Source organism: Catharus ustulatus, chromosome 3 (genome assembly GCF_009819885.2).
Source record: "Catharus ustulatus isolate bCatUst1 chromosome 3, bCatUst1.pri.v2, whole genome shotgun sequence".
Classification (NCBI taxonomy): domain Eukaryota; kingdom Metazoa; phylum Chordata; class Aves; order Passeriformes; family Turdidae; genus Catharus; species Catharus ustulatus.
In genome coordinates, this window is record NC_046223.1 from 117,849,920 (window position 1) to 117,875,172 (window position 25,253).

Sequence of the window (25,253 nt, forward strand, 5' to 3'; positions counted from 1 at the left end):
TGTGGGAATGCAAAATAACACCCCAAACCTCCATAAACTGCATTTCAACATTTATATTATTGTCCTACAAGCATATTTAAGAAGAATCTACAGTCATGGTGAGAACTGCTCATCTCTTCCTTGTCCCATAACCACAGGGGTTCAGAGAAAGTGTTCATTTAAAAAATGCTTTAATATATCAATATAAAAGGCACAAACTAAGCCCACTCCAGGCCCATTTTGATCTCCAACTAGTTTGACACTAATTAAAACAGCAAAGTAAACCTTGATTTATGTGTCCTGTTAATCACCACAAGTGAAATCAGACATTGGTCCATCACAGTATCAAATGTGATGTTCTAAAGTGAATTATTATCTGTGGTTTAATAACAAAAATGAAGTTAAACCCCAACCACCAGCCCTCACCTCCACACTGAAATGTGCCACGTTAAGGAACTGTACAATCCAATCTAAAACAGATACTAAGGATTCATTAAGAATTAAACACAGATTGTTCATTTATGAAGTTATTAAACCTATCCAATAATTAAGGATCATAGATGAATGGTGGAAATGAATAATCAGATTAAAGTATCTGGAAAACTCCAGCTGATAAAGAAAATACAATAAACCATGCCAAATTACACCAGAAATTCCATTTGCATGCAATCCAACCAATGTTCAGGGTCCAACCATTTAAACCTTGCAATTCCAATTTCATTTTTAAACTGCCAAGTTGGGATATTTTCCAAAAAAATCAGCGCTTAGATGAACTTTTAAAATCGAAGAGTTTAGCAGGAAGAAAAATATTTTATTATGTAGGCCAAAAAGAAATGTGCAGTGGTGTGGATTTCATTTAGGAACCCAAAATGTACTGATGAGGTATTTCAGAGATAAACAGTGTTGCCAACACTGTAGGAACTGCTTTGAAATAACTTCAGTGTCCACAGATGTTGAAATATTTGTACAAATATTTCTCTTTATAAATGCACTGCAAGCACCCACATGTTGATCATGTTTAAAACCTGAATTTATGAAATTATGTAGGTATTTGGGAGAGAAATATAGTTATTTTAATGTACCACTTAGAAATGTAATGGTCTTTTTAAAATTTCCCTTAGAGGCAGCACCATCAATGTTTTCTGTTGTTTTCTGAATTTTAATAGGGGCACCCAGTAAAGATTTGGTTTGGAATGTCACGAATAAAGAAAACAGCAAATGCTTTGAGACTGCACACGATTTCTGAGAAATGAAGGGAATTCCTTCCAGAATTCCCCATGGACAGACAAACTTAGGGCACTGTTGTGATGCAAACTCAGCCCAGCACATCCCTGTGTCCCCGAGCACATCCCAAGGCATTGCCTGCACAGGAACAACAGACAAGAACCACACAGAGAGCACAACTCAACTCCTCCAAACACTCCCCTTCCACCCAGGATCCACCTGAAATCCCCCACAGGACACCTATTCCCACACTGAGGATATTTTTTAAGGATTTAGAAAGACAAATATTGCTGTGTGAATAATAGAAATTTTTCTTCAAAACTCCCTAAGAAACCCTATTAAAAGGTTTCAGTGCACCAAATATTAATCACAACAGCATCTTACCCACTATTTAACTACAGCATCTTTCAAAAGGCTCACTGATACAGTAAAAAATCAGACAGATCTTGCTAATAAACTAATTTAATGTAATATTAAGTAACCCAAGTTTTCGACATCATCAAAAAGCCCAGTTAATTTCAGCAGTCTCATAATCCAAATGGCACAGTTAAAACACAAACACATCCCTACTAAAAAAACCTTTCTGTTAATGTTGTTTCTTCCCTTCAGCAGGGAAGAATGAGGGAAATGCACTTGTGCAGCATGCCAGGAATTGCACATCTCACAGGCTGAACAATCCGGTTTTTAAGGAGAGGGTAATACTTACTCCAAGCAAAGCCGAGCCGTAAAAATCTACGGTTTACAGTTACTCCCTGAAATAATAATGCTGATTGTCACGGCAGCAGGAGGATAATCCCAGCACATCCAGGCCTAATAGGCAGTGTGATCATATTTGCTCCCAGGAAATCAGAAGGCAGGTACCTCTCTCCCTGAAAATCCAGGCACCTTTGGAGGGAACAATGGACTTTCAGGTCCTTCGTTTTATTGAAATCGTGAAGCGTCCACGCTTCAGCCGTCACTGATTTTTTTTTTAGTCCATTTTGTTTGAATTCCTGAGAAAAGAGCAGATTTTTTCACTGTTTGCAGCAAACAGGTCCTGTAACTACAAACTGAAGTTTCCATATCCAGTGCCATCAACTGTGTCATCTTCAAACATCGCTCACTTGGCAGCAGCCGATATTTTTCCATCTCTTGTTGCTTCTAAAAGTAGAAAATTCAGCGATTTCAGGGGCTCTCTAGGAAGATGCTCTGAAGGGAATGTTTGAGAGTAGGAGCAGAATAACCACGCTCTGATTTTGCCCTTCAGGCACAGCCTGGGTGTCTTCGGCGTGTCCTGCTGGGTCTTGAGGTTTGTCCCTAAAGGCTGGGACATGAAGCCAGGACAGCACCAAGCAGCAAAAACAAACGTTGTGGCTTTAAGAACATACTCACTTTTCTATTGAGGTGTCACAACTTTCTCTCTACTCTTACTTCACTGCTGGGTCAGATGAAATCTTTAAGGAGGTTCCGTTAAAAGTTCGTTTCTGTCGAGAGAAACGCTGGAATTCCCGTTCCGAACGTATTCCGAAGGAGGTCAGGCTCGGTTTTAAAGCATGTTTGTGTCGACGAAAAGTTTTTGTTTTGCTGCAAAAAATGAAAATTCTCCCTTTTATTTACACATTCCCTCTGTAATCTTCCAAGTTACTCGGCTCCCTTACAGTTTAATCAGACATAGGGGAAAAAAAAAAACAAAAAAACCACCAAATATCGCATTTCCCATATGTACAAACTGACATTGTGGTGGCTTCATTAAAAGCTTTTATTTCTCTGCTCACTGCTAACTGGACGTCATTTAATGTCACCACCACTTCCCAAGAGCCCAAGAGACTTAAAAAGCGACGGAAGTTTGAAAACCAAAAAAAAAAGTTGTGAGTTTTTCTGTACCCCAGGACGGTTTTCTTTCGCGAAGCTCAAGCCGAGACAGCAGACAAAAGAAGCTGATTTGACTGAGCCGTGCCAAGTCTTGCCTTTTTTTTTTTCTTCCCTCGCCTCGCTCTCGCTCTCTCGCTCTCTCGCTCGCTCGCTCCCAGCATGGCAACCTTCCCGAGCAGTCTTGGCGGAGCTCCAGCCTGTGCCAGCCTGTCTGAATCCTTGTTTTCCAAAAAGATGCTCTTTGCGAATCAATTAATAGATTTCCAAACAGGAAACTGTGGGTCAGTAACCAAATCTTGGCACCAACAGCCGCTGCTCCTGCCAAATCGGCTTTATAGATTTCATGGTTCCCTACCTTTCACAATGGATGCAACGTTTGTGCTCCCGGATCGTGGAGCACTGGAAGCCATTCCCCGTTCTCGCAGGGATAAGAAATCTGCTCGCTAAAAATGTCCGCATGCGACACATGAGCAACCTGCAGTAAATCAAGACTCTTTGGAAGGCGGGCGTATGTGTAATTTTAATAAGCACCAAATACTCCTTAAAATAATGTGTTTTCATTCTCTCCTCCCCAGACTCATGGGAAGATGCCAGGAGCAGGAGATGTATAGATTTGAATTAAGATCGTGCTCAGAAGTCGCACACGTTTTAACTTTATCTGAACTCCAGCTTGAAAACAACCGGTCTTCTCCATTCCACCATTATTAAAAATTAGCTGGAAATTAATAAGAAATTGGATCCCAGCTCACACACAAAAATATCTCCCCACATCTGTAGATCCAATGATGGCATCTGTTAATTCAACAGCTCAAGTTCTTGTGGCACTCGGAGCAGAAATGGCTCAGCATTAACAGTCAACTCTGGTGGGAAATTTTCTGATGTGCTGCAAGACTTTAAGGATAGAAAATTATATTTGGAACTCAATTCAAGATATTCGAAATGACAAGAATTCATGCGAGGAAAATTACAGGAATAAACTTTCTTTTATCTTCAAGCTATTTGCCAAGGCAAAATGCCAACTTTTTGAAATACATGCATTACATTAATGAGCTAAATAGAATATTCTGAGGGGGAAAAAAACTTCCTGTTTAATTTTTCTAAGTTTATTCAATAGAGAGTCTCAGAAGTTCATGGGATCATAGAATGGTTTGGGTTGGAAGGGACACTAAGTCCATCCTGTTCCATACCCAGCCATGGGCAGGGACATTTTCCACTATCCCAGGTTGATCCAAGCCCCATCCAACCTGGTCTTGGACACTTCCAGGGATCCAGGGGCAGCCACAGCTGCTCTGGGCACCCTGTGCCAGGGCCTCCCCACCCTCACAGTGAGCAATTCCTTCCCAAAATCCAAGGAAATCCCTCTCTGTTTCTAAAGGTTCCATTCTGTCAGAGATTGGGTGACCTTATCTAATGATTTAAAAAAAAAAAAGGTTAATTCTTTTCCCTTCAGACCTCAGCTATCCACTCAAGTTTCCCCTTGTCTTGTTTTCCCATCCAGGTTTCTCCCAACTCCAGAAGTAACACCATTAACTTTAAAATCACATTTTTGCCTCAAAATATTGCACACACTCTCATTTTACGTTTGCACCTCGCATCCTCGTGACAGGGCCAACTTGGGAAAAGAACTATGCATAATCTATTTCTTTTCTTTGTGCACTTGACAGCAAGCTAAAGTGTCACTTTGCCTTTACTGAAAGACCATCAGGCATCAACATGGGAATGAAAAGATCTCATGGAAATTATTGACAGTGGAATTAAGTCTGAAAGGCTACACTACTGCAGCAATCGTTACTAAATGCTCGGCTTTTAATTAGTTTTCCTTCAAAAAATGTAGGTATTGACTTCAGCAAGACTAAAAATATATATATAATTCCAATAGAGATGAACTATTTTAACTATTCCTTCAGTACTCTTAGTGAAAGTTAAGTGAGTAAAAAAAAAATATGCTTCTGAGCAGCCAAATGATTTCCTGAAAAGAATTTGCTAATGGGATGAAGGGCTCTATTTTATCCCTAGAATACTGCTGCAAAGGGAGTGGATCCAATGAGAGGGGATCTCATGTGCAGGAATGAAACCACTGGAATTGCTCCCAGCTCCATCTGTGAACCTTCCAGGATGCACCTTCCAGTCCAAGGTGTCGGTATCTCCCAATGGAACTCACTTCTCCTCCTTCATTTCTCCACTTCCACATAAAGAAGTTTTCAGCTCAAAGAGTTGAGCGTTCAGTATCCTCCAGACAGGAGGAAAAGGTAAAACTTTCTCCATGCCTTGTTTTGGGTCCTTTTTTCATGTTTTCTGCCTGGTTTTCACCATGTCCTTCCCCCTCAGCTTCTCCAGTTTGCTCTTCTTGTTGTCTCCCACAGTTCTGAAGTCAGTCATTTCCTTCCTGCACAAACTCTATGGATTTTTCCTTGGAAGGCTGCAGAAATCCAGCACACAACTCCCAGATAACCTGAGCTGACACCAGGTCCAGTATCAGTGACTCCATAAAGTGCTTTTTCACCCTCCCATGTTTCTCCTGAGCATTCTCCTCTCTTCAGCTGTCCTACTGATGTCTCTTTGATGTCATTCTCTTGCAATGCACAAAACATGGAAAGAGTCAAATTCCTCATCACTCCAAGTATTTTCCTATCCATCTCCAGTCCAAATTTGACCATTTTGTTGTTTACTATTACAGAACCACGTGGAGCTCTGTCCTTCAACACCTCTATATCCCCATACTCGGAGAAAAAAACTCAAATTCATCCTTTTGCAGTATCTGAGCTATCACCGGTCTTTCTTTGAAGAATTAGGAAAAAAATTAATACTGATCTGTGCCTTGGTCATCATTCATTTCAATTTTTTTTCAATTTTTTCAATTTCAATTTCTCCAATTTTTTTTTTCAATTTTTTTTTCCATCTTGGACTTACATCTTAGAGCTCTTCTCCAACCTTAATGATTCTGTGCTCTTTTATGCATTTTACCTTCATGCCCCTGGAATTTGTTAATTTTAAATTCTCCCAGTGAGAGCTTCCTGATGTTGTCATATTCCCTTTTATCCACATATTTTTCCATCTCTCACAAATGCCTCTGTGTCTCCCCAGTGTGGCACACCAGGACACTGTCTCACCTGTGAAGTGAGAAGGATTTCCCACCTCCCAAGCGGAAAATTTTGGAATAAAAGAAGTAACTCATTCTTTTAAGCTTTCTATTTGGAATACAACCCCAAAAAGTCATTTTCAAATGTCAGGTATTTCCCTTTTTCTCTTCCCTGCTGGACACCTCAGTGTCATGGACCAACAAAAGCTGTGTAACACTCATCCTGATTACCTGATACAAGGTCAGTCTGCTTGTGACAGTCCCGCAAATATTTTATTTTTTAAAATAAACACATTGGAATATCAGGGATATATTGGATATTTGGAATATCAGGGCTAACTCTATCAGTCTTGTGGGCATTTCCATTAGAGATAAGTGAAGCCAATGCCTCTGAGGAGAAGCCAGAGGTTTTTAGGAGTCTAATTTTGGAGCCAGGTGCTTTGCTGATTTATTATTGAAGGGTGAAAGTGCATCATGTGACAGAGATGATGACAAAGAATTTCCTATTGACTCTCCACTTTTCTGGGCTTTATTATTAAACAGCCACACACTGGGGAAGCTCTAAGAACATATAAGTGAGTGACTGCAGCTATTACACAGAGACCAATAAATTGAGAAGGAATACTGAGAGAAGGAAAAGAAGAAGGAATATTGCAGCCACCTGGAAGAGGTAAGGGAAGACAGCGAGAGCTGAAGTCAACATTTCAAGAATTAACCAAATAAAATTTAAAAATATATACAAGAACACTAGAATAAAAGCCTGGAAATGCATGAAAAAAAAATGGAACATGAATTACTTGACCTGCAAAAGCCTCAGGTTCTGCAGATTCCCAAGGTCAGTGAATACAAGGATCAACTCTGGCAGCTTGTTTTGTGCATCCCAAATTAATTCTTGTCCAGGATGAGCTGTCTCCTCCTGGCAGCTGCCCCTCTACCACCTGCATTTACCATTTATCATTTTGACAACATCATGTATGCTTCATTGTGGTCTTTCCTGTGCCATGGAAAACATCAGCCCCAGGAATGGAGAGTTCCAGCTGAATCCAGGTGAAATTCAAAGCAGTGGATCCACGAGCCTGCTGGGTTTAGGGCAGGCTCACACTGTGAGGTGGAGACCTCCAGCTTTGCAAGGCAAATAAAGACCAAACTCTGTGGGGAGCTGTCAACAACTTCATACAACTGTGGGATTATCCTTCAACTGCTCATCATGTGCTGGCATTCCACCCCAACTTGAAATTCCAAATCCATGGGTCAATCTCCACTAGACATGTTCTTCAGTTTCTTTAGGTCCAGAGGGTTTCCAGAGTATAGCCAACAGAATTTGCATTCCTATGTTAAAATATTTTCCCACTCTCTCCATCCACTACCACCCAGAACACTTCAAATATAAAGTGTAACATGAATTTTTTAATCTTGTTGGCACCATTAATTGGTTATTATCTCCTTTTAGTTCTCAGGAGAAAAACAGTTACAGGTAGAGCTGAGTGGCATTGAAGAAGTGATTGAAAAATAAATGCACCAAACCTGAGGTAGAAATAGTTACTCATAATAAAATCCACTTACAGTTAACTTGGATGGAGTGAAAATAGACTTGTGGCTAGAAATTCTCAAATATCTACAATTATTAGGAAAATGAAGGCTCTAAAAAATCAAATAACTAGGAGAATTCATCCAAAGTTTGGTCCAGTTAGGCTCTCATAATTCCAGGTATCAGGAATAAGGACATATTCTTTGTTTTGCAATAATAAAGGGATTTATTGCAAAAATCAGGTACAAAGTGCTTTGTGTTCAGTAACTGACTTTTCACTAATTAAATATTTTAAATGGTTCTACAGAGATCAGTATCTCAGAATTCCTCATCTTCATCCAGCCATCAGCCCAGACAGTGCTGGGTTTCCCTCATTTTCCACTTCCATTGTATTTAATACTTTCACAACAGGAGTACCTGGGAATGTCTGTGCACAGCTATCCCAAAGGATAAAATACACATTTGGTGATTTTTTTTGCCTCTCATTCAAAAAGTTTGTTTTTAGTTATTGTCAACTAAATCAAACACTGAGTAGCTTTTAACTGGTGTGTGAATGTTTAACAGCAAGATGACTCCTTAAACAAGAATTTAAGGAGAAATGAGATCATGTGAAAGGGTGGGAGTCTGCAATTCCACCCCACCAAGGACTGGATGGAGGAATACTCCATCCTCCAGTAAAAGACAGAGTCTTTCAGGTCATTTGAAAAGCAATTTGACGACTAAGAATGGCACAAAGGATCAGATTACAGCAAATAGCAAGAAGTGTAGACAACTGGTAAGAAAACAAATGCATTAAAGCCACTCAATGAGGTGTGAGGTCCTAGCCCAAATCCCTTCAGTGCCCAAAACCTGAGTTTTAAACAGGGATTCTGTTCAGATGCCAACATGAGAAGGCACCTTTCAGAAGCAGAACTCCAGAACTGAATGTGGCCAACAGATGGGCCATTGGTCCTGCTGCTTTACTGCAGAGGATGCAGCTGGACTCCAGAGCAGTTACACCCATTTATGACTGGATTTATAAGAAGTGCTAACAAAGTGGATGAGGGGCAGAACATCCTAAAATCGTTTTTTAAAAAAGGACCTTTTCTAAGTTCTGACTTTCTGAAATTAGTTTCTTAAAAACTAACTGAAAACTTACCTCTAGGCCAGCTTATGAGTACTTTTCTTCTTCATATAAAGACATATTAGAACATATTAGGACATTCTGCTTAAGAATGCACCCTCTATATTTGTTTTACCTGTTCTTTTTTTCCCTTTCCTGTTACCTTTCTGAGTGGTAACTTGGAAAATTGTCAATCAAGATCCTACTGAAATGAAGCATCATTGTTCTGTGAGAAGCTAATTTTACTAGAAGTTGTCTGAGTGCAACCTCTTCAAGATGAGATTTGATCTCTGCTCCCCAGGTCAAGCTCAGGAAGGGCAGAAGGAGGTTTGCATACCCCTGCTTAGGTAAGAAGGAGAATCCTTAAGGAAGAACATAAACAAAAGAAAGAAGCAATATAAATACTCCACATAGTCACTGTGTGACTGATAAAATTACTGCATCCCATTGGGAGTTGCTCCAGCCAGGGGGAAGAGCCCAACATTTCTTACCAAGATAAAAACAGAGGGTTTGGGACACTAAGGGAGCCCCTTTCTCCACTGCACTCCAGAGGAAAACCGGATTTCTCCACATCCCCACTGGAGCTCCGGAGGGAAACTGCACCTTGTACAGGAGCACTGCTCCAGCTGAGCCACATCTGTCACTGCAGGAGGATGCAGCCACCATGGGATGGGACTGCTGCCAACACCCTGCCTGACGGGTGTCAGGTTGTACTCTGACTGTGTCAGGGTTTGGGGTTTGTTTCTTTGTAGTGCTGTATTTCTATTTTAATTTCCCTAGTAAAGAACTGTTATTCCTAATTCCCATATCTTTGCCTGAGAGCCCCTTGATTTCAAAATTACAATAATTTGGAGGGAGGGGGTTTACATTCTGCATTTCAAAGAGAAGTTCCTGCCTTTCTCAGCAGACACCTGTCCTCCAAACTAAAACAGCAACTTTTCATTCTTTGTCCATATATAAGCCACACCTGATTACAAGCCGCACTTTGAGTTCAGACCAAAATTTTAGTCAAAATGGTGCGGCTTATAATGGTGAAATTACTGTAATTTCACCTGTAAACAGTGAATGGGGAATGTCAGAAACATAAAGACACTTCCAATGTCTGTACCCTGCACAACACTTCTCGTTCCTCACTGGGTTCCTAAAAGTTTTGAGCCCGAGACTCAGGCACCAAACCTCTGCTGCAAAAGTCCTGAAGTAAAACATTCGTTTCCACTGGAGTTCTGTTTCTCAGCCATTCCATAAAGCATCTCTAGAGGCTCCTAGAAAGTCAAATTCTTGAGAAATCAAGCCCATGTTACAGTAAAAATACAGATATCATCTGCCTGGCCACATTTCTCAACAGAAAACAAGATCTTATCTTCAAAACAAAGACCCAACAGTCTCCACTAATTCCAATTTTGCATTATATGCAGCAGGAATTAACTCTGAGCAGTACATGAGAAACTGCAATAATCATCCCTGGACTGGGATGGTTTTTATTGCACAGGTTTTTATCTGATTTGTACTAAAGGTTTATTTATGTGCATTATTTTAATTGTACTGGAAATGTAAATGTGAGTTTCCTACATATCATAAAAATCTGCAACAAAGTAAATGCAATAATCAAATGTATCCATATCACAGAGATTTCATACATAATAATTAAAGGATAAGCCTATCACACAACAAATTACAAGCCAAATAATTCAATGGTTGCAAAGTAAAAATAAATTCAATAAAAATTACATAAACCTGCAGTTAAGGCAATGTACACCACTGTAATTTGAAGGTATAAATTTGACAGGAAGATATTAATTAAACCACAGAAGCATTTAAAGCTGAAAAAATTCAAAAGGAAATATTGTACATCAAAGAAACACAAAAGATGCAGGAATTAGTACCTGAAATATTCAAGCTACCTTAAATCTGCCTTAAGGGATATTCTGCACTTACCTTCTCTCAAATCAATTAAGGTGAGGAGTTTTATTATTTACACCTTGTGTGTTCTGAAGGAACTAAAGATGCTGCACCTCTGCAGTTCCATGTGTCAACAACTTCACTCTCATCTGGATAACCTGACTGGAAATTCTTTCCTTCATTATTAGCAATATTGGATATATGAACCAGGAAAATTAAAGAAAGTAAAGGAAAAAAACTGTGATTCTGTGTACTAGTATTTGGTGTAGAGAGTTAAATAAAAATACAGCTGGGTAATAAATTGAAAAAAAAATTAAAGGCTTTACATTGACTATCAACTACATGGAGAGGTCATGAATAGAGCAAAGCCAGAACTCTGGATGGTTATCACACAGACACCTCCATGTGAGCTGGCATTGGAAGAAAAGTGGAAGAAAACAGCATTTTGGGCACTATTTCCCTGATTTAAATGCATTTGGATGAACCAAACACAGCAGTGCCTGTTCTACCTGTGACAGCCTAACTGGGCATTGCTGCAGCACCACTGAGCCCTTCCCAGGGCTCTGTCCTACCCTGTTCCTGCTGCAATGGAAAGTTTACCTGCTGTGGAAAGAGAATTCCATGTCTGTGCCTGGGATATACATTCACTTAATTATGGAGGAACATGTGGGATCCAGGGCACAACATTACCTGAATGTCCAGTCAGTGTCATAAGTGGACACCATCAGCCAAAGCAGCAAACACATCCCAGGACTCAGACAAAATCAGATTAAATATTCTCTCAGTAAATATAAACCTGTATATCTGATAGGTTTAACACCCCAAACTTGGCAAATTCAGACCTTTACTTCCCTTTTCAATAGGAGAAGCTCCTGAACCCTGTGCACCTTCACTCAGGAACAATTATCCCCTTTTATCACACAGCTCTGAATGATCCCTCAGAGCAGCACCCACACACCAGCCTGTGTGTAAAGATCCTCCAGATTCCTCTCTCATTCCAGAGGGGGGAATTAGGGCAGGAGTAGAGCAGAGCCTCATTTGGATGCACGAGTTGGGTGAAGTTTCTCCCCTTTTAGGCGATGCTGTCTCCCAGCAACCCAGGCTGTTGCCAGGAGAAGCCCTGGGAGCGTTTCCTCTGCACCCCCAGGCTGTGAGCAGCATGCTAAGCACAGCTCCAGGAACTCCAACAACACTTTTTTCTCTTTTTTTCCCCCACTATTTTGTTATATATTTTGAGGGGTTTAGTGCTGAATGATGTCAACCTTTCTCTTGGGATGTGGTGAGTAAGCACAGGGTTATTCCATCAGGGTTATTCCACCTCAAAAGCAGCGTTTGGCAGCTGGATGTGCAGCTCTGTAAATATATTTCCTGTATGCTTTCCATCTCTCCAGCATCCTCTGTGCCTGTTAACTTCCTCTGGGTTGTTGTTTTCCAGCTGCCAAGAGCAAAAAAGCACATGCAAGCAACAACAAAAAAATCTCTGTACTGATTTCATGTTTTTTTCTCCTTGCAGCACCTTCCAAAATGTAAAATGCAATGGGGGGGTTAAAAGAAATTCCTGTTTTTCCAACAAGAGCACAATATTTACATCTGTACAGTTGGCTTGAAAATTAGGTGTTTAGTGTGTGAATATAATTACCTGACAGAGCACACAAAAAAAATTTAGAGAATAAAAAAAGCCATGACAAGCAGGATTTCCAAGGAAATTCTTCCCGGATGTACCTGTGAAGAAGTTGTAACCACAAATTTGAGAAGTTTTTTCAATAAATAAACAGTCCCTGGGGTGAGGTGTTTCTCTGTTGTGCATTCTGCTTTCAGTCTTGGCATACACAACAAAATTGTAATGAAATTTAATAATTTATGGAAATTGATGGTTGGAGTATGTTTGAGGCAAAGATTGTCTCCTAGAATGAAGGAATAAGTAATTAACTCTTCTGAGTTAGAAAGGTAAATTGCAATTTGGAAAGTGTTAAACCACAGATGACATTGTTGCTCAACACACTCCACTGAACTGAAATGGAAGTAAAATATCACCTTTTTTTGGTCCATATTTCATACAAACTCAATAAAAATGGACAATTAATTAATTCATTATGTAAAATCCTGTACCACATAAATAAAGTGGTGGAAAATTTGAAGAAACAAATCCTCCTAAACCTTAAGATGAACTTTGAGGTTTTGTCCTGAGGTATGATCTCACTCAAGAATCTTTATTTTAGACATAAAATACAGTGATATTAAATTCATGTCTGAAAACATTTTGTATTTGTTCATGATTACAAATTCTTTTAGCCAGTAAAGGAAATAAAGCATAAATATTTTTCATTTTATTCCTTATTTTGAGGACATAACTTAAATGGTGAGCATGATAGTGAGACAACTGGAAATAGCAGATCACAGCCACTGGTTTGACCACAATAATTTCTGTTCAGTGTCTTAAGAATGGTGAAGAAAGACTAACAGGGAGAGCACGTGGCTCCTCTGTCAAATGACATTTTTAATCAATGTTTTCTTTAAAGAGCGTGATCTGATTCAAGCAAAAATTAATTCATGGCAATGCTGTGCTTTTTTTTTTTGCACAGAAGGTCAGACTAAAATTCACCATGACCTCCTTCACATTTGTAATTACTGCTCTATTAATCTTTAGACATAAAGCTAAGAGGCCTAATGGGTTTAAACAATCCTAAGGCTCTCTATCCATGAGCTGCACTTTCTCTGCCTCAAAAAAGTCAAGCCACTACAGATGTGTAAGAAGATATTCTCTGACACTGCTCATTGGGAACAGTAGGAAAAACATTATTTTAATTTATTACACATTGCTACCTCAGGATATCTAGTAGAAAAAAAAACTGTGTGTGTATATATATATATGTTACTCAATGTCTGTATTCATAGGAGTCTTTGACTAGTGCTCCTACCACTGTCATAAAATAAAATAGTTCATTAAATAGTGTAAGCAATATATCCTCACCTACTCAGAAAACACAGCCATGTTTCAGCAGCAATCAAACCAAAATTAACTCTGAAAAGCAGAGTTACACCAGAAAGGTAGAAGCAATAAATAAATAATGTGTGTTTTTACTATAAAGCACAACATCATCTTGCACCATTATACAAGGATATGAAAGAAGTGATTTTAAAAATGAATGCAGATGCTCTATTGCAAGGAAAGAAAACAGCACAACAAACTCTAATTCCAGTTAGGAAATTTGTGCAAGACCTGATAAACTCAACTTGCTTACAGAAAAATTAAGTGAAGTTTGCTAATGTCTGTACTCCTATGAGAGTGGTTTATCCAGGTCTAACAGCATGATTTTCTTGGATCTTCAGTGTGCACTAACATGTCTGGATGCTCAGCCTCCCTCCAGCTCTGGGAAGAGCCTGGTGCTCCTCCACAGGGATCTCAGGGATCTCAGCAGCTCCTTTGGGAGCTCTGCTGTGGCAGCACGAGGAAGGAGCTCCAAGGATGTTTTTATTCCAGGAGGAGGAGCAGGAAATCAGTGGGATCTCCAAGAGACAAGGAGCTAAATGCTCTGCAGCTCTTCACCTAGGGAATAAAAGGCTGCTAACACCACTGGAGGTGAAGAGGATGGACACTGCAGGTCCAGCTTGGCTCACCTGGATGTCCAGGTGTGGGGACACCTTGTTTCTGATGTGACACAAATCAGAGAGCTGGCACAGCACACACAGCTGGAGCAGGGAACAGAGCAGGTTATGCAGAATTTAGGAATAATCCATCCAGGATGGGGAGCTGCACTCTACTGAAACACAACTCCTTGAGAGCAGAGGGCTCCAGAGGGAAACAGTCCTGTCAGTAACCACAGGACAGCAGAGATGGGCATCCAAAGGAAGGTTGGAAAGGTACACAGATTTAGCATTTTCAACTTGTTATATTCCTTATATAGGGAATGATCATGGAATCATGGAATAGCCTGAGTTGGAAAGGACCCACAAGGATTGCTGAGTGCCAACTCCTGACCCTGCCCAGGACACCCCAACAATCCCCTCTGTGCATCCCTGAGAGCATTGTCCAAACACTCCTGGAGCTGTGGCAGCCTTGGGAATGTCACCATTCCCTGGGGAGCTGTTCCAGTGCTCAAACACCCTCTGGGGAAGAACCTTTCCCTGATATCCATCCCAAACCTTTCCTAACACAGCTCCAGCCATTCCCTGTGCACTGTCCCTGCTCACAGAGAGCAGAGATTGCAGCTGGCCCTCCTCTGTCCCTTCAGAGGAGTTGCAGCCCCTAAAAGTTAGAAGCACCACAGGGAGAAAAAGGCTCTTCAGGTTGGTCTGAATTTTGAAAATAAAAAAAAAAAAAACTTTCTAAGACAGCTAAGGAACAAAACATCATGTATTAAAACTGGGAACTTCATCAGAAACACAGAGCTGCTTAATACAGTAAAATCCAGAGACCAAAAACAAGCAACAAAGAAGGCACAGAAAAGCACCAACTCAGCTTTCAGGCACAAAGTCAGAGAGGTCAAAGCTGGAGCTCAGCCTAGCTGGGGACATAAATGGCAATAACAAATGAATCCACAAAAATTACAGGAGTATGAAGAAGCTCAGAAAGAATCAAGGTGCATTGATGAATACAGGAGACAGTCTAGAAGTGTGTACAGAAAAGACTGAAGTGCCAATGCACAAGTCTCCACAGACAGCAACTGCTCCAAAACCTCTCCAGGATGGTACAGTCAGAAAGAAAATCAGCAAACAACACAAGGAAAAATGGGTTATGGCTACTTAAAGCTAAATGTGTTTAAATCCAAGGAGCCATGTGAAGTTTTTCCAAGAGCTGGGAGGTCAACTTTGCTGGTGTGTCCATCAGAACACTGTGACAGATCAGAAATAATGAAAAACCACAGTGATTTGGGATCTGTGATGATGAGATCTGGGCTAAAGTAACAATCACTTTTAAGAAAGGAGGAAAAAAACAATTGAAGGGGTGTAGGATGCTCAACTTAAGCTCAGTCCTAGGAGATATCATGGAGAATACCCTCTTAGAAATTATTTCCTAATAGGGAACAATGAAGTAATCAGGAATAGCCAAGACAATCACTGAGCTGCCCTTTTAGTCTGAAATGATGGCTGTGCAGTGGCTGTAGCACATGTTGACTTCAGCAGGGTTCTGACAACCTCTCTCCCAGCATTTGCCCTGGGAGCTGACAAAATCCTGGCTGCAGGAACAGGCTGCATGTCAGAAATGGGCAGGAGCAGCAGCCTCCAAAGGCAGGGATCGATGCCTTCATGCCTGGTGGGCAGCAGGTGACCCCAGGGGCTGATGCTGGGGCCAGAACCATTCGATAGCTGCAACAGCAACGTGAGTGATGTGACAGGAAACACGCTCAGCAGATCTGAGGGCAGCGTTAAACACACAGGGAGAGCAGGCACAGCAAGCAGCAGAGGTTTACCCCAGGAGACCTGGAAAAATTCCAGCTCTACACCAACAAAAACCTCAGGGAGGTCAACAACAGGAGCAAGATGAGCTCAGAGCTGCTGGGAAGGAGCTGTGCTCCTGCTGGATGCCAGGTTAAATTGGCTCACAGTGCACATTTTCACTGGACTCTGGACAGAAGAGAAAGGAAAAATCCCTCTCTCCTATGCTGAATTAATCTGGAATACCAGTCCTGGGTGCCAACTTAGCAAAAAAAATTATTAACTTGACAAGTTTGCAAGGTCAATCAGCCTTAAATTTCAATTGCCATTCCTTTCTGAGCAGTTTACATCTTATTGTAACACTGACAGTTCACAATACCACACTGGGCCACAGAAAAACATTTTACAAAATTGTATTTGCTCTTATGAGGATGCTTTTTTTTGTACAGCAGCCCAAAATTATTCTACCTGTGCAGTCACTCTGCATGAAATGAGCTTGGTGTGTCTTCTGTGCACTCTTTTTTCAACAAACAACATGAAGCTGCCACTTTAATTCAGGCAATGTGCTTCTGTTGGTGCCATCCCTCATACTCTTGGAATCATCTCTGGAGTTCACTGCTGTATTTACACATAACCCACCTCTGCACCCCTCCTTTGAGACAATTTTATCTACATCAGAAATTATATTCTTCCTGATAGCTTTAATTTCACCACTACCTTCAGCTTTTTACTAAGTATCTATAAAATGCAAGATTTTATTATCCTTTTGACCACTGGGCTTATGCCATCATCCATTTATAATTCTTCCACCAGCACTTACACACTTAATGTGTTTAAGTATTTATTTTATGCCCTAAGTGCACATACTTTGTTAGGGTCCATAGGAGCCTGCAGCAAAGATACATATAAATAACATCTTTTTCAATAAATACTTTGTATGTCAACTATCCAGTACATGTTAGAGCACTCAAGTGCCACTAAATTCCTCCTGAACAGCACTGACAGTCGTCTTAGAACACCTTCAGTTCCTAGGACTGTTGGAAAGGAAATTCCTTAATTCTGGGTTTGCTTACCTGACTGCACACATCTACTCAAAGGAGAAATATAAGAATTATTAAGAACTTGAAAGCACTTTGCAAACAGAATCAAAAAATTATTTGGGTTGGAAGGGACTCTAAAGCTCAGCTCATTCCATTCTCTGCTATGAGCAGGGAAGTTTTCCACTATCCCAGGTTGATCCAAGCCCTGTCCAGCCTGGCCTTGGACACTTCCAGGGATCCAGGGGCAGCCACAGCTTCTCTGGGAATCTGTGCCAGGGCCTCAGCACCCTCACAGGGAAGGATTTCTTCGTACAAAATCCACAAAAGATACACAGCATGTCGTGGTTTTATTTTCAAGTATTATTATTTTAAAAAAAAACAGCAAGGCTAAGGAAATCTGCTTACAACACTGTTGCTAGCTTCAGTAAAAAATAAAGAGAAAATTCATACATAATCAAGAAAAATTATGGAAAATAATCACAGGGTGGTTTGGGTGGAAATAAATTAAAACCTCATCCAAGTCCATCCCCCTGCCATGGTTAGGGACACGTTCCACTGTCCCAGGCTGCTCCAAGCCCCATCCAGCCTGGCCTTGGACACCTCCAGCGATCCAGGCGCAGCCACAGCTTCTCTGCGCCAACACAGAGCCGCGCTCCAACACCCCACCCATCTTACAGCACACAAAAAACGCCGCTGACCGAGTGAACCCGGCCACAAACACCTTCCCAAAGCACCTTTACCCCGCCGTCCCCTTCCCCCCTCACACCGCGCTCCCCCCGCCGCCGCCATGTTCCGTTCCTGGCCCCGCCCCTCAGCGCGCGCGCGCCGCTCGGCCCCGCCCACCGCGAGGGCACCGCGCATGCGCAGGAGCGGCGCGGGGAGGGGGCGCGCGGCTGGGGCGGGAGCGGGGCACGGCGGAGGGGAGCGAAGGGACAGAGTTAGCACTCACCCGGCACCGCTATGCGCTGCGTCCTGCCGGGCAGCGCTTCGCCCGGCTGCGGCAGGCGGGAGGCCCAGTCGCCCATGCCGAAGGCGGAGCTGTGGAGGGTGCGGAGGAAGAGCAGGAGGTGCAGGCGGTGGCGCGGAGACATCGCCCGCTGGGTGGGGGGGGCGCGGTGAGGGAGCCCCGGGGAGGGAGGGGCGAGGAGTGCGCCCCCTACCGAGCGGCGGCGGGGCGAGGCGGCTCAGCGCTCATTGCCTCAGGGATCCCTCAGGGACACAGCCCGAGTGTCCTCAGTGACTTTAGCCCGAAATGTCCCTTCCCATGGGCTCTGCCCGCTGGGCTGTGTGCCTGGGAAGCGCCTCTGCTTGCTCTGAGGTCTGCCTGCCGCGTTGTTCGCAATGTTTTGGGACCCTCATGGAGCCCAAGCCGCCTCCACCTCATGTCCTCATTCACCCTCTGGCCTGCCCACGCTCCTGGGTTAGAGGGGATTTTGCTGCCATACCTAAGAAAACACGCTACACCTTCAATTCATGCAGTCATGTGCTCTATTTGTACAATAACCAGAGTGCTTTGGGTTGTAAGAGCCATTTAAGTGTTTCATTCCAACCCCCAATCATATACATATTTAATTTTCTTTACATTACTTTCCTGGTTGTTAATTTTGACAGCAGTCTCCTGTGTTGTGTTTAGCCATTGTTGTGTATCATCCCAACTTTGCAGAGTATGTTTTCAGTGAATATGTTCCAAGTAACAAATCTCCAGGGAGAATTTTCTGCACCTGTAAATAAAAAGTTTGCAATAAAAATACATAAAAAGTGATCAGAGTGTGAGTGCTTCTGTGTTTTTGTGGGTAATACAGCGCATATTCATAAAATCACTGAAGGATTTGGGTTGAAAGGTTAAAGTTTCTCTCATTTCATCCCCTGCAGGGACACCTTCACTGGACTATACAAGGGACAGGATGTTAATTGATTACAAATTCATCTGGAGGGTTTTAAAAAAAAATGAGTTGTTGGCTGAACAGAGAGGTGATAAAAAATGGATTAATGCCTGGTCTGAGAAGGTCAGATAATTCAAAAATTTGTCTGTGGATATTTGTCATGGATACAATAATCCTGAGGCCTAGAATTTTATTCATAAATATATAAATTTGTTGGATATTTGCAGCAATATGGAGAATTCTCAGGTGCTCTTGAAACAATCTAGAGGAGCAGGAAAATGTTTTAGGAGTCAGGCTTTTTTCAAAATTTAAAAATCCAGACAGAAACAGGAGAAATAAAACTGTCCCACCTCACCTTTCAGGTTCTCTGTTTTGTCTTTGAGGAGGTGAACAACATTCTCTGAGCAGAGGTAATCCCAAGATTACAATGAATTTTTCAAGGTTTTTTTTTTTTGCATGAACAAAATTTCTAACTAATGATAACTAAAATTACTGAGGTCAGGACTGGAGAGGATCTCAGGTGATCTCAAAAAAAGTCTTTTAATAACCTGGAGAAACTCCATTGGATAATGGGTCAATGTAGAGATCCTGAAATGCTCAATAACAAAGTGTAAATTTATTTAAAACATGTTTACCTAATTATTTATTCTCTCATTATGGTCACAGTGTCAATGCCCAGCTCTTTTTTTGTAAGAAACCACTAAAGATGACGACATCCACTGGTTTTGCACTGCCCATCTTTTCACTTTCACCACACACAATGTGTCCCTAAAAAATGCCCTGCTCACTGTCAAGATGGATGGCAGTGGAATTTTCCCTTCAGAATTAATTTTCCCCTCAGTCTCCACTTAGGAGTTTAATTTTTTTCTGCCTCTTCGTGTCGAGTTTTGTCATTGCCATCTTTCCTGCGCGAACTGAGGGCGGTCAGAGGTGAGGGGCACTAAACCAGCTTCATGTTTGGTGTTCCAAAGGTGAGGTGAGGTGTTCCAGAGCCTAATCCCAGCTGCTGAAAATCCACCCTTGCTCCACTCCAGTGCTCCTGACCATCCTCCACACTGACCTTGGGTGTTGTATCCCTTAAATCATGGGTGCCCTTTCCATGGGTGCATTAATTCCTGCAGGAAAAACTGCTTTGTCACCCATCACCCAGTCCAGCTGCTCCTTCATGAAGCTGAAAGCATCAGAGGATTGGGATCCAGAGCAGTGACAGCAGGGCTGCTGATGCTGGAAAATGCTGGAAAATTACAGCTCTTGGGGGCAGGAATCAGCCTGGCATTCCCTGCTGGCTTGGCACTTCACACACCCTGTCCCTGACTCGTCACTGAATCCCAAGTATTAAATGGTAATAAGCCACCGTGCCACTTAACAAATAAAAAGTGATTTTCACAAGGGTTTAGTGCTTGTTGGCTCCATGGAAACAGAAGACTGTTTAAATTAGATAAACCCCGCTTATATTTCAGGAAAGTGTGGGCTATCCCCTCCTCTTGTTGCAGAGGGTGAGACACTCTGAAAATTGCACTCTAACTTTAAAAGTTTTCTGATTTTTTTTTTTTACCTCTCCAAGCAAGCAGTAGAACTTTATTTATTTATTTATTTATTTATTTATTTATTTATTTATTCACGCTTAAACACAGACTTTCTATGTACTAATACACTGAATTAAGAAATACATCAGGGGAAAAAAAAAAAAAACCTACACAGTGCTTGCATTCCCATGTAATTATCACAGTATTCCCAGCACAGCAATTTTATGGCAGATGCTAAAAAATTTTCCGTGAGGATGGAAAAAGAGAGGAGAGTGAGCGAGCAGGAAGAAAAGGGACGTGGGCTTACCTCTCTCCTTTCAGCCAGGGCTTTGCACAAATTCCTACTCATCCAGTCCTAGGAACTTGCTCAAAATTTTTTCCCAGGACCTGAAATTTCCTATACATAATCCATCAGAGTTAAATTTCCTAGTCTTTGTGCTTTGGAATAGAAGCGTTTTTCCCGTGTAACAAAATCTGTCGTATCTTGAAACTGATAAAGCCCTGTGTGGCCATCTCCGTGGAAATACAGGGATTGGGAAGGCAGGTTTGTGCTGCAGTGTGCATCTCCTGGAAAAGCAATCTCTTTTTTATCTGCAAACATGCAGTGAAAGAAGATCCTCCACAGGCTTTAGTGGATTATTCAGTGCTTGATTACTGTTAAAAATATGCGGCTTATTTTTAGGTTGGCTTTGGCTTCCCACCCGTCACAGCTTAGCTTATCTTCCCTGGAATGAAGAGATTGCTTTGATCCAGGTTTTGTTATCCAGACTTAGCGCTGCAGGCTGCGGTCATCCCTCAAGAAAAGATAAACAGGACTCTGGGAGTTCATCACTGTCAAGGATGTTTTCTCATTCTCCTAAGTCATTGCACATCTCTGGACGCTCTCCAGGTTTTCAAGTGACGTATTTCCTCTTTTTTTTCCCCCTTTTTGATGAAGATGTGAGTAAGGAATTCACCATTCTGGTGCTGCTCAGACTGTAATCTGGTTTCTTGATTCCAGCTGGAGGTGCCTTAATCTGTCCAAGAGCAGTGTTAGACCTTCCAGCCTCACAGATGCATTGCTATGACTGCCTGAGGGCTCCCAAAGGAATTGATTACCAAAGTATAGAAATATAAAGGTGATTATGGCAGCTATGTAGAAAATTGAGTTCTCTACCTAGACCTTGTCACCATTTAAATCACTAATCTAGGTTTGTTCCAATCCCTTGCCTTTGTTGCTGTTGCTTCTGCATATTCTCCTCAGCTGCTGACAGAAATAATTTTCCTGATTCTCCATAGCTGATAAAACTCAAATAGTGAATCACAGAATCACAGAATATTCTGAGTAGGAAGGGATTCAACAACAATCATCGAGTCCAGCTCCTGGCCCTACACAGACACCCCAACAATCCCACCCTGGGCATCCCTGAGAGCATTGCCCAAAAACTCCTGGAGCTGTGGCAGCCTTGGAGCTGTGACCATACCCTGAGGTATGTTCCAGTGCCCAGACACCCTCTGGGGGAAGAACCTAATGTCCCAAGGGAGAAGGATTGTGCCCAGGATGTGCTCAGGGCTGTTTTGGGCACAGGGCCATGTCCATGAGTCCAGTATGGTGCTCCCACACCAAAGGGTTGCTTCCCCTGGGGAAAAGCCCAGGACAGTTCCCTCCAGGGCTGCCTGCACTGCTGGCCCTCACTCAGGCCTGGGGACTTCTTGGTACCTTTTGGGGCTTGGTGGCTCTGCTTTGGGGCTCAGTGATGCTTTTGCACCTCTTGGGAGCCACTTCCTGAGGCCCTGTGTGCTCCCTTCCCATTGCATGCAGACACAGACAGGTTATGGATGAAATTGTTTTAGTGCAAAAACAGAGCAGTGAACAACATCTTCTACATCTTTATCTACAGCTACAGCTACAGCTACATCTCTAACATCAAAACCAGCGTGGCTCCATCCCGAAGCAATGTGAGCCCTCAAAAGCCCTAATCCTGTATTTCTGTTCCAGGTCTGTCCCTTCATCCTGCCTGGCTCCTGATGTTTCCTGCCACTGCTCCTGCCTTGCTCTGTGCTCAGGATGACTTTGGAGCTCTGTGCAGTGAGGGGCACCTTCCCAGGCAGCCAGAGCTGGGTGACTTTGTGCAAGGGCTGGTCCCACTGGTGCCTGCAGAGCCCATGGCATGGGGACACTTGTGGCATCACCCAGGGCACAGGGGACACACAGGGGCCCCCAGGGCTGGCAGAGCAGCTCACAAAGCTCTGCCCTGGGCAGATGTGGCCCAGGCAAGGCCAGGGCTGCTGGCCATGCCCTGCTGAGCCCACGGGCCACAGCTGGCAGGGGCACAGGGGTGCTGGGGGGGCTGGGCTGGTCCTGGGGGAGCTCACAGCCCAGGCTGGGGCTCAGACACTGAGGGCACTCAGGAGGAGGAGGAGGGAGCAGAGGAAGGGCTGGCAATGTCCCCACAGTGCATCCCTGGGCTGTGCACTCGGGATCAGCCCTGTGCCTGTCCCTAGGGCACAGGAAGGGCTGGCAATGTCCCCACAGTGCATCCCTGGGCTGTGCACTCAGGATCAGCCCTGTGCCTGTCCCTGGGGCACAGGAAGGGCTGGCAATGTCCCCACAGTGCATCCCTGGGCTGTGCACTCAGGATCAGCCCTGTGCCTGTCCCTGGGGCACAGGAAGGTCTGGCAATGTCCCCACAGTGCATCCCTGGGCTGTGCACTCAGGATCAGCCCTGTGCCTGTCCCTGGGGCAGAGGAAGCTGCAGGAGCTGGCCCATGACAGCACCATGGTCACTCAGGCTCTCTGGCCACTCAGCTCTGTTCACTGGACACAGGTGTGGACACTGCTCTTGGAATGTCCCCAGGGCTGGAATGTTGGGCTCCCATTGTTGTGTCCCACAGCCAGGAGTGCTGGGGGTGCCCTGGTCCTGTCCCACCCACAGCAGCTCTGCCAGCTCTCGGTGGGGACAGAGAGGCTGAACCACAGAGCTGGAATTACAGAATATCCTGGGATTGAAGGGCCCACCAGGGTTATTGATCCAAGCCCTGGCCCTGCACAGACACCCCAACAATCCCATCCCTGGGAGCTCTGTCCAAACTCTCCTGGAGCTCTGCCAGCCCTGGGGCTGTGCCATTCCCTGGGGAGTCTTTTCAGTGCCCAAACACCCTCTGAGATAGGAAGCTTTTCCTGATATCCAACCTAAAGCACCTCTGGCACACTGCAGATGTTTCCTCAGTTTGTAATGGAGCTGAGGATTGATGCTGATATATCACTAAAAACACAGCAACCTCATGATGGGTGCCTTGTTGCAATCACATTTTGTAACTGGTCATATAGCATGATCTTTGAAAAATCCCAAATTTTCACCAAGAAAAGTCATTTTCTCAGCTTTAACAAAAAATCTGCAACCTGGTTCTAAGAATTTTCAATCAAGGGACCCAGAGACTTTAAGTGCCACATTTCTTTTTGCAAACACAAATTCCTGTACCAAGAGCTGTATCTGTTACCCCAGAAGGACAGCAATGATGATAACACAGTAAAGGATCAACATGAGACGGTTTCCAGAGTGAGGAGGGAAGATTAATCAGTCATTCATCCGCCTTCCATTTGGGATCTAGATGAGCATTGATAGAGATTAAGCTACATAAATTATCCTAAAAATGGAACTGACGTAGAAGGAGCCATCAGTACTGTACCTCAGGATAATGCAGTGATTTGGGATTTACAGAGGGATGTCAAAAACAGTGGGTAATTTCAGGGAACACTGTTACCATATGTGCCAGGCAGAAGATGAAAACACCGGATACAAACAGTTTTTTTCACACAGGTTCTTTATTTTTCCATGGCACTGTAGCAATGATGGGAAGAAATACTAATACAGCACAAGCTCTCTGCAGGGAGAACCTTCATCTCTCTCTTCCCTTCACTGGAGTTCAAGGTACACTTTTATCACCACACAACCCCAGGTGTGGCTGCCCCACCCCTGCAAGTGTCCAAGGGCAGTTTTGAAGCAGCATGGTCTGGTGGAAAGTGTCCCTGCTCTGCAGGGGTAGAATGGGATGAGCTTTAGGGCCCTTTCCAGCCCAAGAAATTCCATTACAGTAATTTCACGATTATAAGCCGCACCATTTTGACTAAAATTTTGGTCCGAACCCAAAGTGCGGCTTATAATCAGATGCGGCTTATATATCGACAAAGAATGAAAAGTTGCTGGTTTAGTTTGGAGGACAGGTGTCTGCTGAGAAAGGCAGGAGCTTCTCTTTGAAATGGAGAATGGAAACCCCCTCCCTCCAAATTATTATAATTTTGAAATCAAGGGGCTCTCAGGCAAAGATATGGGAATTAGGAATAACAGTTCTTTACTAGGGAAATTAAAATAGAAATACAGCACTACAAAGAAACAAACCCCAAACCCTGACACAGTCAGAGTACAACCTGACACCCGTCAGGCAGGGTGTTGGCAGCAGTCCCATTCCATGGTGGCTGCATCCTCCTGCAGTGACAGATGTGGCTCAGTTGGAGCAGTGCTCCTGTACAAGGTGCAGTTTCCCTCCGGAGCTCCAGTGGGGATGTGGAGAAATCCGGTTTTCCTCTGGAGTCCAGTGGAGAAAGGGGCTCCCTTAGTGTCCCAAACCTCTGTTTTTATCTTGGTAAGAAATGTTGGGCTCTTCCCCCTGGCTGGAGCAACTCCCAATGGGATGCAGTAATTTTATCAGTGCCACAGTGGGACTCAATGGCCATGAGCAGAAAATGACTGGCTGGAGGAAGGGTGGGTTGTGAAAAGATAAAGAAC

The 25,253-nt window shown here is 43.1% G+C and overlaps 1 protein-coding gene across 2 annotated transcripts in view; it reads right to left on the bottom strand.

Moving 5' to 3' along the window:
* MSRA (methionine sulfoxide reductase A) overlaps window positions 1–21,017 on the bottom strand; it is a 242,530-nt gene extending 221,513 nt beyond the window's left edge. The window contains exons 1-2 of one of the 2 annotated variants that reach the window (XM_033056459.2): window positions 20,795–21,017; window positions 18,028–18,799 (exon numbers count right to left, since the gene is read on the bottom strand). In XM_033056459.2, the coding sequence (XP_032912350.1) occupies window positions 18,028–18,169 (142 nt within the window). In that variant the 5' untranslated portion in view covers window positions 18,170–18,799; window positions 20,795–21,017. Of the gene's footprint in view, window positions 1–1,909; window positions 3,190–18,027; window positions 18,800–20,794 lie in introns of those variants that run through there. The other variant, XM_033056460.2, reaches the window with a different exon arrangement.
* Between the last annotated feature and the right edge of the window lie 4,236 nt (window positions 21,018–25,253).